At 37.1% G+C, this 13,605-nt stretch overlaps 1 protein-coding gene across 1 annotated transcript in view; it reads right to left on the bottom strand.

Annotated features, from left to right (window-relative positions):
- LOC132186523 (calcium-transporting ATPase 9, plasma membrane-type-like) overlaps nt 1-8,585 on the bottom strand; it is a 58,807-nt gene extending 50,222 nt beyond the window's left edge. Inside the window, exons 1-4 of the mRNA XM_059600503.1 lie at nt 8,415-8,585; nt 7,876-8,203; nt 2,697-2,813; nt 2,579-2,618 (exon numbers count right to left, since the gene is read on the bottom strand). Coding sequence (XP_059456486.1) covers nt 2,579-2,618; nt 2,697-2,813; nt 7,876-8,058 — 340 coding nt within the window. The 5' untranslated portion in view covers nt 8,059-8,203; nt 8,415-8,585. The remainder of the gene's footprint in view (nt 1-2,578; nt 2,619-2,696; nt 2,814-7,875; nt 8,204-8,414) is intronic.
- Between the last annotated feature and the right edge of the window lie 5,020 nt (nt 8,586-13,605).

The following is a 13,605-nucleotide window of genomic DNA, read 5'->3' as shown; positions in this document are numbered from 1 at the left end:
TCCTTTTCTTCTATTTGTTATTGTTATGGAGGGGTTGAGTAGGATGATGGAGGCTATAGAAAATAGTAATCTTGTGTCTGGATTTTATGTGGGGACGGGAAACAATCCTAGACTTAGTGTCTCACATTTACTGTTTGCTAATGATACATTGATCTTTTGCAATCCCAATGAGGACCAACTCAAAAATTTGCACTGTCTGTTTTTATGCTTTGAAGCTGTCTCGGGGCTAAAAGTTAATTTGGCAAAGTCTGAGATTGTTCCAATTGGTGAGGTGGAGAACGTTGATAAGCTGGCAAGAATCTTTGGTTGTAGGCTGGCAGGATTACCCATGAAATACTTAGGTCTTCCTTTGGGGACGTCTTACAAGTCTACCACCATTTGGAATGACATTGTTGAGAAAATGAGAATGAAATTGGCGGGTTGGAAGAAAATATATCTATCAAAAGGAGGGAGGCTCACACTGATTAAAAGCACTTTGTCCAACCTCCCTACATATTTCTTGTCTCTATTTCCTATTCTGGTGAGTGTGGCGCACAGATTGGAGAAACAACAAAGAGATTTCCTATGGGGTGGACTAAATGAGGAGACTAAATTTCATTTAGTGAAATGGACTACAATTTGCTCACACATGCAAGATGGAGGTTTGGGCATCTGGAACTTGCGCACTTTTAATCTCGCCTTATTGGGTAAATGGTTATGGAGATATGCTATGGAAAAGGAGGCATATTGGAGGTTGGTTGTTGAGGTCAAGCATGGGCGCATGAATGGCGGTCGGTGTACCAAAGTGGTGGAGGGTCCTTATGGAGTGGGAGTGTGGAAACATATTCGAAGAGGATGGGAAGTTTTCTCGAGATTTATTATTTTTGGGATAGGTGATGGTTCCCATGTTAGATTTTGGCACGATAATTGGTGCGGGAATCAGCCATTGAAGGAAGCTTTTCCTGAATTATTTCGAATAGCTTGCAATAAGGAGGCATGGGTTAAGGATCATATGCAACTGTCCAATGGCAGCATATAGTGGAATGTTCCCTTCATACGAGCTGTCCAAGATTGGGAGGTAGAGTTGGTGACAACGTTCTTTGGGAAGTTATATACTTTTCGCATGCGTATGGAAGCGACGGATTACATGTTGTGGAATCCTTCCAAACGAAATATTTTTGAGGTAAAATCTTTTTTTCGCATGCTCTCTTCTTCGGGAACAGAAACTTCTACTTTCCCATGGAGGAGTATATGGAAAGTCAAAGTTCCATTGCGAGTTAGTTTCTTTGTGTGGACAGCGACTCTAGGAAAGATTTTGACTTTGGACAACTTGCGTAAAAAAGGTATAATTGTGGTGGGATGGTGTTGCATGTGCAAGCAAAGTGGTGAGTCTATCAACCATCTTCTCCCTCATTGTGAAGTGGCACGAGCGTTATGGAGTGTAGTACTCACTCTTTTTGATGTCACATGGGTAATGTCTGAAGGGGTGACAGATTTGTTAGTATGTTGGCGTGGTTAGCGTGGTAATATTTTAACTAAGGAGGTGTGGCGAATAGCACCATTGTGTCTTATGTGGATCATTTGACAAGAGCGGAATGCAAGATGCTTTGAAGATCAAGAAAGGTCAATGGAAGAGCTCAAAAAGTTGCTTATTCAAACATTGTTCCATTGGACCAAAGCTTGTAGTGTGCCTAAGATTTCCATCATGTCTCAATTTTTATCTTTATGTTCCACTTTGGTCTACAGTGGGGCTTTTCTTTGTATACTTCCGGTATACTAAGGTTGCGCCCCTCTATGCTTTTCAATGAATCACTTATTTATCAAAAAAAATAATAATAATAATAAAGTGTGAAGTCAAGATTCAAATTGATGACCACCTTTCTAATTCCGTATTAAATTACCAATTATTTCAAAAAATTTAACCAATAAAAAATGATGAATTGAATTAGTTAACTAATATTCTAACAAAATGAATATACACATGTATTATAGTTATAGCAAAATATGACTTTCTTTTGTGACTAGCTTATACCAACGTCCTAAAACTATATGACCATAAAGTCTTAATCAAAATAGAAATAATTATATAGCTCTCAAAGTCATCAATGCATAGGAAGACATCAGGTTAGGAAAAAAATGAAATGATGCAAATGAAAACTCCTTGGTGGACTCAAAACAAATGTTGGAGGATTTCGTTTTTCAGCCATATATTTAATATTAAAGTTTGCATATATATATTGCAAAGTGGAAGTTAGGGGATGATTACAATTTAAATATATGATGCTGTCAATAAAGAGGAATGATAAAGGTAGTGATAGGAGCAGCAAGTAATAAATTGTTCTTCTATCTCATATATTTTATCAAATCCTGGTTCTGTCTATTTCTCCATGACATACGTGCAAACAATTTCAGAGTCCCATATTCTCTTTCAAATCCTCTCCTTGTAATAATTGTACATTAATAAAATAAAAAAGTAAAACAAGAACAAAAAACAGCTTTAACTAAGAGCACATAACATACAACTAACTGCCATCAAGAACAGATCAAAGTTAAATAACCATTTGAAGATAGCTGAAGAAGTTCAGACAGTGTTATATACCAATTTGCCTTTCCCCAGCCAGTCTGAAAAGTAATGCTGCCTAATACAAGTAGTCATTGATTAGATAAAACAATCTGAAACACCAAACTAAATCCTTTGCCAATATTAAAAACATTACTCTTATGACTTGTGCATGGGCTCTTATCATTCTTCTCCTTTGCTCTTTCTCTTCTTCCTTTTTTAAGTCCAAAGTGTATCGAAATCGACGGGAAGCATTTAGCACCAGTGCCGCTTGCTGTAGAGGACCAAAGCTCTTTCAGTCCAAAGTCCACGCAGAAATAAAATAACTTTTTTCTAACCACAATACTAGAGTTTAACATGCAACAGCAATTTAAAAACTCAAGTTTGGCATATGATGTGAGGAAATATAAAAAAATAAGAAATTAAATCAACAATGAACAGTTAAAACAGGCATTGCCTACAAGCAGAAACTCATATGCTCATCATACTCCAAAAAAGAAAAAGATAGCTGCTTAAGAATAAACTGTTTTAGGAGAGGCAGAGTTCGTGATCTACTCATGTCTCCAAGTCCTATGCCCAAAATCTCAAGATTGATCGCCAGTCGTATAGATGAGCAAGAGTCATTCCACAAAACTAGAGAACCATCCTGCTATATGAAACAAGAGGAAGGACAGCAGTAACGCAAGAAACTTTAGGAACCTGATTGGAAGATTGAAATACAACCAAGTCCAGATCAACCACAAGCTAGCACAGTACCCACAGAAAACAAGAACTTGAATGATTACTAGACTCCAATGTTCTGGCAAATGTCAAATATATCCAATCTTTCAACAAGATAGTATGGAGATAATCCAAATATTATATCCTAGATAAAGAGGAACTTAGTAGGGACAAGATGTAAAGGCGTGGAAATCAGAATTCATTAGCAAATTATAAAAAGTCTTTCATCAAAGTGCTTCCTCAGATTCACGCATTCATGTAGCACAAAATCCAGCAAGAAGACTATATTTCTTTGAGCAGCTTCACTTGTGAACGCATTCTTGGTCAAGGAGGGAAAAAAACGCTTTATCATTTGACAGGTAAATGCTTCACCGGGGTAAGATGGTGAGTATTATTTTTGCATCTATCACACAAGATCCTCCGTCTCCAAATTGTAAAGTTTTGTCTCTTACCACCCATTTACCTCAAAATTGTAATTTCAGCTATTATCATTGTAAGAGCACTTTATTCCTTAGTTGTCCCATATTTTGTAGCATAAAAGCAAAGTGCTAACTACAAATCTCTTAACTATCAATTAGCAAAATTTCTTTTTCCAGGTTTACTGAAATTAATTTCATCTGCATGTCATAATCCTGTTTTTCTAGAATTTGTAGATCATAGCATCCTTGTATCACTCAAATTCAGTACTTTTCAACCCCACTATGGTCTGATTGACTGAAATTGAGGCATCTCGAGACTTGAATGCATCAGGAGATATCTCCTTATAAATGCATAATTAGTCCATACACAGCATCAAAAGATCTCTGCACTTGAGCACCACACTGCTGCCATTGATCTCTCGATCTCCACTGCCAACAATGCTCAACAGTACTCGTCTCCTCAGTACCACCCTCCTCATGGTACCTCCCATAATACTAGACCCTGCAACAACTACACCATTTGAGGCCGTGGACTTGGACGTGGTCGTGGTAGAGGTGCTCCACCACACTCTTCTGGCTACATTTACTCGTCTAAACCAACCTGTCAACTCTGTCAGAAGATTGGGCACACTGCTCCTAACTGCTGGCAACACTATGATCACTCTTTTGCCCTGGATTCAAATCAAGTCGCTGCTTTCATGGCCACTGCCAATACTGCTCCAGACTATCAATGATATCATGACACTAGATGCAAACCATCTTACCAATGAGTTAGCCAACTTTAATGTTTGTGCAGATGACTACACTAGCTCAGACCAAATCAAAGTGGGAAACGACTAAGGTTTGTGTATATTACACATTCGCATTGCTACTGTACCTTCTTCCAATCATAAATTTGGTCTTTCCTCTTTACTTCATGTTCCTCAAATAGGAAAAAAAAAAAAAAATCTCAAATCCGTAAATCAATTTACTCGTGACAATGGTGTCTTTGTTGAATTTCATCCTAACTGCTTCTTTGTTAAGAACCTCCGCTCCCGCAAACGGCTGCTCCAAGGCCCGAGTAGAAACGGGTTGTACCCATGGCCTTCCTCCCATCCCTCCTCCAAGGAACCAGCTGCCCATATTGGAGAGAAGGTTCCCATGGATGATTGGCACCGTCAATTAGGCCATCTTGCTCCTCCCATTATTCGTCGAGTTCTTCGTTCAAATAGACTTCCAATATCTTCATCATCCCACACTGCTTTAATTTGTTCCTTGTGTCAACAAGGCAAAAGCGATCGTCTACAATTTTCCAGTGTCCATGTCCGTTCGAGCAACCCCTTACAATTACTCTTTCTTGATGTATGGGGCGTTGCTCCTTTAATTTTCAATCAATAAGAAGAAGTTCTATTTTTGTAGTGTTGATGACTTCACAAAATATATCTGTCTATTCCCTATAACACATAAATTTGAGGTTTCTGCCATCTTTCTTCGTTTTAAAAACTTAGTTGAAACCTACTTTGACGAAAAAATTCAAGCTGTTCAAAGTGACAATGGAGGGGAATTTCGTCCTCTCCAATCCACCTTACTATCGATGGGCATCACCTATAGATCCAGCTGCCCTCACACTCATCACCAAATGGGTTCTGTTGAGCATCGTCATAGACACATTATTGAAACTAGCCTCACTCTGCTTGACACGGCTCTCACCCCACTATCCTTGTGGGACTTTCCATTTGAAATAGCCACATACCTCATCAACTGCCTCCCTTGCAAGGTCACCCGAAATAAATCTCCATTCCAACTTCTTTTCAATCTCACTCCCGATTACAAATTCCCCAAACCTTGGTTGCGAATGTTGGCCCTTTCTTAGACTTTACAACACACATAAGTTAGACTTTTGTTCCAAGGCATGTGTTTTTATTGGCTATAGCAAAGAGGATCAAGGCTACAAATGCCTACACCTTCCCAGTGTGGGAAGGTGTACATTGCTCGTCATGTTGTGTTGAATAGGGGTGTAAACGAGCCGAGCTTGAGCGAGCTTTCCTTGTTTGGGTTCGGCTTGTTTAAATTTTACTCGAGCCGACCTTAAGGACGAGCCAAAAAATCGAACTCGAGCTCGAACTCATAATAAGTCAAGCCAAGCTGAGCCGAGCTAATTCACGAGCTAGCTCTTATATTTAATTTATTAATTTATTTTTTTATTATAAATTTAAACTTCAAGTACTCTTAAACAACTCAAGAAGCCAACTTGCATATGAGTATTTGCTTAGTCTGGCTAGCGGAGTATGGAGCCCGAGTCAATACAATAAGGTTGGTTCCAAATAGAGAGGATATGTACATCATTTTATAATAAAATGATGAAAAAAAAAAACATCAATTTTTAATATTAATAAGAGGAATTATGTGAATAACTACCAACTCGAGCTTTATACGAGCTGCTCACGAGCTTAGCCGAGTCGAGCCAAGCTAGCTTCATTTAATATTCGAGCCAGAATCCGTGTTCATGAAACGCTTCATTTAATATTCGAGTCGAGCACGAGCCAAGCTTATGCGAGCCGAGCTCGAGCGAGCGAGCGAGCGGCTTGGTCTCTTAACAGCCCTAATGTTGAACGAGTCATCCTTCCCGTTCTCTAAAAGCAAATGGTTGTCCCCTACTCCGCCCAATGACCATCAATCTATTCCAGCTATGTTCATCTTACCCTCTCAACCTATTCACACCTCACAATCTCACCATCCCCACCCTCTATCACTTCCGACAACTCAACCCCCACCTCTATCTCCATTTCCCCACCCTCAAGTGCCATTCCAGTGTAATCTCCTTGCAAGCTTCATCCAATTCCTCCACTGATTCTACTGAACCAAGGCCTCTCCCACGCACCACACACGGGATGTTCTCAGCATGATATTTTACAGCCACAGCAACTCACTGATGGGAGAATCAAATATCCACCACGGGCCCTTCATCCCTGCTTACAATCTGAGGAAAGTGAACCTCTAAATGACATCAGGCCATGAATGAGGAGTTTGATGCTCTCCTCAAAAATGGCACGTGGTCCCTAGTCAACTAATCTTCATCTATGAACATTGTTGGCTCCAAGTGGGTGTTTGGAATCAAGCGAAGAGCTCATGGAAGTATAGATAGATAAAAAGCAAGACTTGTTGCTAAAGGCTTTCATCAACAACCATGTATTGATTATGCTGAAACATTCAGCCCTGTTATGAAGCCTATCACTATACGCACCATCAGCTTATAGACTACGAGTTTGTGGCTAGCCATTCAAGACAGACTATACACTCAGCATAGACTTCACTTACTTGACTTGCTCCAAGATATAAAGTATACTTTGTAGACAAGCTCATGAAGACTTGGATCACCTCTTTTTCTCGTGTCCCTTCTCAGAGGGAGATCTTGCTCCAAATGGAATATTCTGTAGTCTAAAAGATCTTGAAAAGGAATGTCCTCTGGATAGCTTAAAGGTTCAAGGATAAGTCCCTTTGCAGTCTAGTTTGCAAGTTCATGTTTGTTATTTCCATGTATTCCACTTGAAGAGAAAAAAGTACAACACATCTTCATTAGCCCCGACCTGTGTGTAATATATACTTCAAGATGTCATGTTTTGTGAATAGAGGAAGAATTAACAGTCTCCATGGCCTTAAGCCATCTCAGGAAAATAGGTGCCGTCAAAGGTCATGAGGGTTCTCGGAGGAGATATTAGCTCAGTAAACCCTGCTTCATTTTTTTTTTTTCATTTTTTTTTTTTTTGTGTGTTGAGTAGGGATTGAGCCCTCTCTCAACCCGGTTGCTCTTGTTGCTTTTGTATTCCCTATCTCTTCTTCAATTTTTTTTTTTTTTTTTTGTTCTGGGATATTGTCCTATGCTTTTGTGCAGCTTCCTTTGATATAATAATCACTTCAAATAGAAGACTGTTAGTGTATTTCATAAATGTCAAACGAAACAGAATTATGAAAGCCATGAATACAAAACTCAAATTCAGAGACCTCGCAATTCCATAAAGGTAAGTGATAGAAATAAAATGCATATATATATATGAGTTAAACAATTTGACGACAAAGAACGTACATACACTACAAAGACACGCATATCTGAGCGCATGAAAGTTGAAAAATAGACATGGAATATGAAATGCATATAAAGATAGATATACAGAATGGAATAGCAATTTGGAGACATTGTTGTTGTTGTAGTAAGATTACCCTCCATCGCCTGAGCGTCTCGAAGGGCGCATTCTTGGTGTGGGCAATGTCGAAGGGATCAGAGGTCGGGGCGTGGATGTCATCGTGGTCAAAGGCCTTGCTGGGGCCCGCCTCTTCGTCATGATGGTTGCAGAGCGGCGGCAAGAGGCCATTGGTGGAAGAGGTGGAACCACGGGTGGCCATAGTTAGATAGATAGATAGAAATCACCTCCTCCGCCTCTCCTCAAGAGGAATTTAACTGTCGCAAGAGAGATGGCAAGAAGCCGTAGCACAAAAATCAATCACCTGCCCTGCCCTGCTCATTCGGGCCCCACAACTCGCCCACCCACTAACAACACCAGATCAGAAAACCACGGAGAACAACAACATGTGTTATTTTGAGGTAATGACAGGGTGGCGCTGCATGTGGGCATCATTTTTTTGCTTCTTAATTTTAGAAAGAAAAAAACACGCATCGTGCGGTGGAGTGATTTGAAATGGAGGAAGCAAATTCAACACCAAAACCAAAACAAAAACAATAAATCAGTGGTTGTGCTTACGACTTTCAAGTACTGGTTTCTGATCAAAACAATCACCGCCAGAGAAGGAGCTCGATTCTTCGCCAGCCAAACCAACAATACACCTAATGGCAAACGATCTTCACCACCAGATCATCTTTGTCTCGCAGAGAGAGTGAACAGAGACAGAGGGAGAATAATTGTTGCTTTCACGTACACAGAATAAACCAAAAAAGTGCGCGTAGGAAATTTCGAAGAAACTTCCGCGCTCTTTTTTTCTTTTTCTTTTTTTATTTTCTTTTTAATAAAATAATGACTATATATATATATATATATTTGGTTATTAAAGTCCTCATATTTTAAAGAGGTCTATTTCTCATTTTACCCTCAAAATTAAAAGCTAAGCCACGTCATCCATACCAAAACAAAAACAAAAAAACGCCACGTGAAAAACGGAAAAAAAACGTGTTCCATCTTGTTCGTCTCTAAACCCCTCACTCCTCCCACCGTCCCACGCATGATGCACCGTCCATTGTTGTTCTTCAGCTGATCAGGGCAAAATTGGCCATGTGGTCTCTGCTCTCGGGGAAAATGCCTCATTTTCAGGGGTGTGCAAGAAAGAATAAAGCAATTTTCAGAAATCCAATTTTCAGGATCTGTGAAGAAATAGCAAGCAATGGGCAATCTAAAAGAATTGCGATCTGAGAGTGAGGAAGTTAGAGAAAGATTCAGAGATATTATCAAAACGCATTAGAAAAAGCAAAGGTAGGAAATGAGTAGATTGAGAAAGCATAAATTCAAAGCCAAAATTTATTAAAAAAGAAAGGCTTTAATGAGTTGAATGAGAGAGAGAAGGAACAGATGGTGGGAATCAAACTTGGGAGCATTTACACTACGTCTGTAGATTCTACTGTAAAGCGAGCGAGAGAGAGAGAGGCTCTCTGATTTCTCTGAAGCATGGAAGGGGCGAAGAAGGATCCTCTCCATCGGGCATCTTTATTTTATAGGGGTATAATTGTCCAAATGAAAGCTAAATAACAATTCTACCCTTATGAACATAAGGGACCCTTCCTCTTCCCATGTATTTCAAACGAGTGTAAAATGAAGAATAATATTGTCTTAATATTAAAGTTGAAAGACATAATTTACAATATAAATTTTCAAACTACGTGGCAGTGATTTTTAAATTAAAAAAAAATATAATTTCCTTTTTCTTGTTTGTCACTCATGATTTATCAAATTAATTTAAAAAATTTTCTAAGTTCATTTATTTGACCTCCTAACACTTCCCTAAATGAATAAATGGAAAGATGCCTACCATAAAGGGCTTTTATTTTCTCATCTCCCAACCTCCGTTGGCCCTAAATGAATAAATGGAAGGACGACTACCATAAATGGCTTTTATTTTCTCATCTCCCAACCACCGTTGGTCTACTACTTAGAACGGTTGAATGCCCCATTTATCTTTGTGTGCCATTTTATTTATTTCTCTTTATTAAATATTACTAATTATGTACCCATGAAGTAGCTCAAAATGCTGAAAATTATTTCTTATGAAGTGAAAGTCATTAGTTCTGACTGAGCTTGACATGTTCATACTTGCCTTTCCTATTCCTTTATGTGATTATTGAAATGGTGTCCAAAGGACCACAAAATTGGGGCAGGAAGAATCTCTTAAGAAATGTTTCTTCCTCTTATTTAAAATACAAACATTAGTGCATCTCCAACAATCACTTTAAAATATAAGTTTTGTTAAAATTTAGCTTTGTATAACCCTTTTTGGAGCTCACTATAGCAACTTGTAAAAAAATTTTATTCTTTTTTTCTCTCCCCTTTCTCTCTCCCTCTCCCTCAATGAAAATAAAAACAATAAAAATAATATTTAATTAGAGTAGAGAGTTAAAATAGATATTCTACTCAAGTGTGTAACAAGAAACTAGTAGCTAAAATGAAGATGCTGAAGATGCTCTGTACAATAAACTAGAAACTAATAGCTAAAATAACTACTTTTGCTGAAGATGCTCTGTACAATAAACCTCAAAATGCAAAAGAAGGATGTCCAGTATCTTATATACACATGATTAATATTACAGATCGTAATGTAGTATCACACTTTGTAGTTGATGTAATGTCCAAGAAAATAACAACACATAAAATAATATTTAGAAAATATTATTGAGCATAAAATACTAGTTACATGAATAATAGGGGTGTCAACCCGATCCGGTTTCTTGGTTTTTGGCCAAAACCGGAGCCGGAGCCGGAGCCGGAGCCGGTTCTTACCCGGGTCCCGGTTACCGGCCGGTTCCGGTTTTACCCGGTCCAGTAACCGGTTTTTTTAAAAAATTGGTTTTTGGGCTTATTTTAAGTATTGGGCCTAAAATAAGCAATTTTTTTTTTTTCATAAGTTAGCCAATTTTTTTAAAAAAAATCTATTAGTTTCTTTGTCTAAATTAAAGGGGCTTTGTTGTGATTGTTCCAAATAATTAAAAAATAAACCTAAAAGAGTCCAAAAATCCTAAAAAATCAATGTTTTTGCCTATTTGGGCCTTAGAAATAAAAATTTAATTTTTTAAAATACCCTAAACCTAAACCTAAGTGTAAAAAATATTAATATATATAATATATATATTAATATATAAATATAATAATATATAAATATTATTAAATAAAATGAAAACCCGGTTCCGGTATTCCCGGTAAAAACCGGGTACCAAAAACCGGTACCGAAACCGGGGTACCCGATTTTTGAATTTTTCAAACCGGAACCGGGACCCCGGTTTCCCAGTTTTCGGTTTTGCGGTTCTGGTTCCGGTTTCCCGATAATTTTTTACACCCCTAAAGAATACCTTGAAAAGAGAGGACGAAACAGAACAATATTTTGATACATCACTAAAAACAATAGTGACATGTGAGAAATTGACATGTCACTAATTGGTGACGTGTGAAGAAAAAAAAAATTAAAAAAAAAAAAATTATTTATTTATTTTTTCTTTTTTTGTAGTGATAACAAAGGAAAAAATGCTTTTGCCATACACAAATTCTTGCTTTCTTTCTTTCTTTTTAGGAGAAACTTCACTTTAGATATCTGAACTACTGTGCATTTTGAGAAGACCCTCCAAAGTTAAAAAAACTCTCAATTTGAACCCCTCAACTTTTAATTGCAATCAATTTAAACCTCATCATTAGTTTTTAAACGTTAAAAGTGACACAATGACCATTATACCCTTGACTTTTTAAGAAAAAATCAATTTTACCCTTAATTTCAAATTTTTTTTTTTTTAAAAAAATAAAAATAAAAAAAAATCACAAGGTGACCCACGGTTGGGCCACCTTGTGACCCTTTTTTTCTTTTTTTCTTTTTCTCATTTTTTTCCTTTTTTTAAAAAAATAAAATAAAATCGGAGGATAATTTTATCTTTTTAGGTGTTTTAATGGCAAAAATTGACGGAGCAGGTAAATTGCATCAAATTAAAGTTCGAAAGGTGAAATTGAGAATTTTTAAAATTTATGAAGGTCTTCTCAAAACGCGTAGTAGTTTAAGAATCCTTTATAAAGTTTCACTTTTTTGTTAACACTGTGTCGTGGGGTCACGTTTACTTAAGTTGAAAAGTCTCCTCTCTTCCGGTGTTGAGAAGTACTAGGATCCAAACAAATGAACCCAGAAAAATTTCTAAACTGATGTGGCAATTGGTGGGTGGCAAACAGGGGAGAGAGAAAGCGAATTTTTTCAATAAAAAAAACTTGCCACGTTAGTTTGAAAATTTTTCTTAATTCATTTATTTTGCTCCCTAGCACTTTTTTCCGGTGTTTTGTCACATTTTAACCCTTTTTTTTTTTTTCGGGATCCACATACTTATAGGACAAAAAACACTCTTTCTTGTTTTGCCTTGCACCACTTCTTTACCCGGTTCATTCTTTCACAAAGGAAAACAATTTCTTCTTCATCCCTTGCTTTGATTTTTCTTTCTTTCTTGGTTTTATTATTTTAATTCCTAAAAAAAAAAAATACTTGAATTAGTATATTATTTAATCTCAAGTTTAGTGATTAAACAATATTTTCCAATTAAATATAAAATGCAAAAATTATAGCAAACTAAGGAATTATAATGCTCACTTTAATAATAATAATAATAATAATAAATAATAAATAATAAATAAAAAATAAAAATAAAAAAAAGAAAAAGAAAAAAGAAAAAAGAATGAAGTATTTTTAAGCTATTATCGATTTTTACATCATTCACCACAACATGCTCGACCGTACCCAATGGATGCCCAAAAGCCACTAATGACTGTCGATTGAGAGCATATACTATTACTTTCTCAAACACACATTTGAGATGAAATTAAAAAACTATCTAAAACTCATGAAAATGGAATATGAGAGTGTGAATAGAAACTTCCATTAACAAGTGGGATTTCATAGTAGCTTCTAACAGCTTTGGTGTTGTCGAGTCAAACACATTGAGCTCTACATGCAGTTGCTTTCCCTCATTCCTCATACATTTGGTGGTTGAGCAACTGTCCTTGTCTCACGCCCCAAAATTAGGTTAGTTAATTTTTGATTAATTTGGAGTGTTGCTGCCTTACTGGTAATTCATTCAGGCCAATTAACTATTAATTGACTGGAGGTATTACACTAAACGTTAATCTATCATAGTATAAACATGCGGAAAGCATAAATAAATGATATGAGACAACTATTCATATGACCTCAAAGCTTTCAAATAAACATTACTATAACATTATCAAGTTACATCTATTTAAGCAAACTTGACAATGTCAGCCATTCGCTCGACATATTCATCCTTGTGAATTTCTCACTCTACACCATGACAACCTGCTAATTTGCAAAATAGCGAGGTGTTTGACATATGAAAAAAAGTATTTGCGTAACTCGAAGGTGTCGTTGTTTTAGTAACGTATATTCACTTAGAACTCACGAACAAGGGTCAACGATATCTTGACCCCTGTGGAGAGCGCATCTATGTCCATCCTTGATGGGCGAACACCTCTCCAATGTGTGGATAAGTCTCCGTAAAGTCGTTGAAGACCACCATCATCTCCATAATAATGTTTCTCGAAATGTAGTAGTCGAAGAGTGCGTCAGATGCCACCTAAGAGAAGAATCTAGAGGAGTTGAATGCCGGTGGTGCTTGTTAGTAGTATAACATTGAAATGAGAACCATTCGAAACATAAGAGAGCTATATTTACACAAGCGCAATAAATGAC

The sequence above is a fragment of the Corylus avellana genome, chromosome ca7, assembly GCF_901000735.1.
Source record: "Corylus avellana chromosome ca7, CavTom2PMs-1.0".
Classification (NCBI taxonomy): domain Eukaryota; kingdom Viridiplantae; phylum Streptophyta; class Magnoliopsida; order Fagales; family Betulaceae; genus Corylus; species Corylus avellana.
Note: the sequence above shows the minus strand (reverse complement) of the source record. Positions and strands in the feature narration are given on the sequence as shown.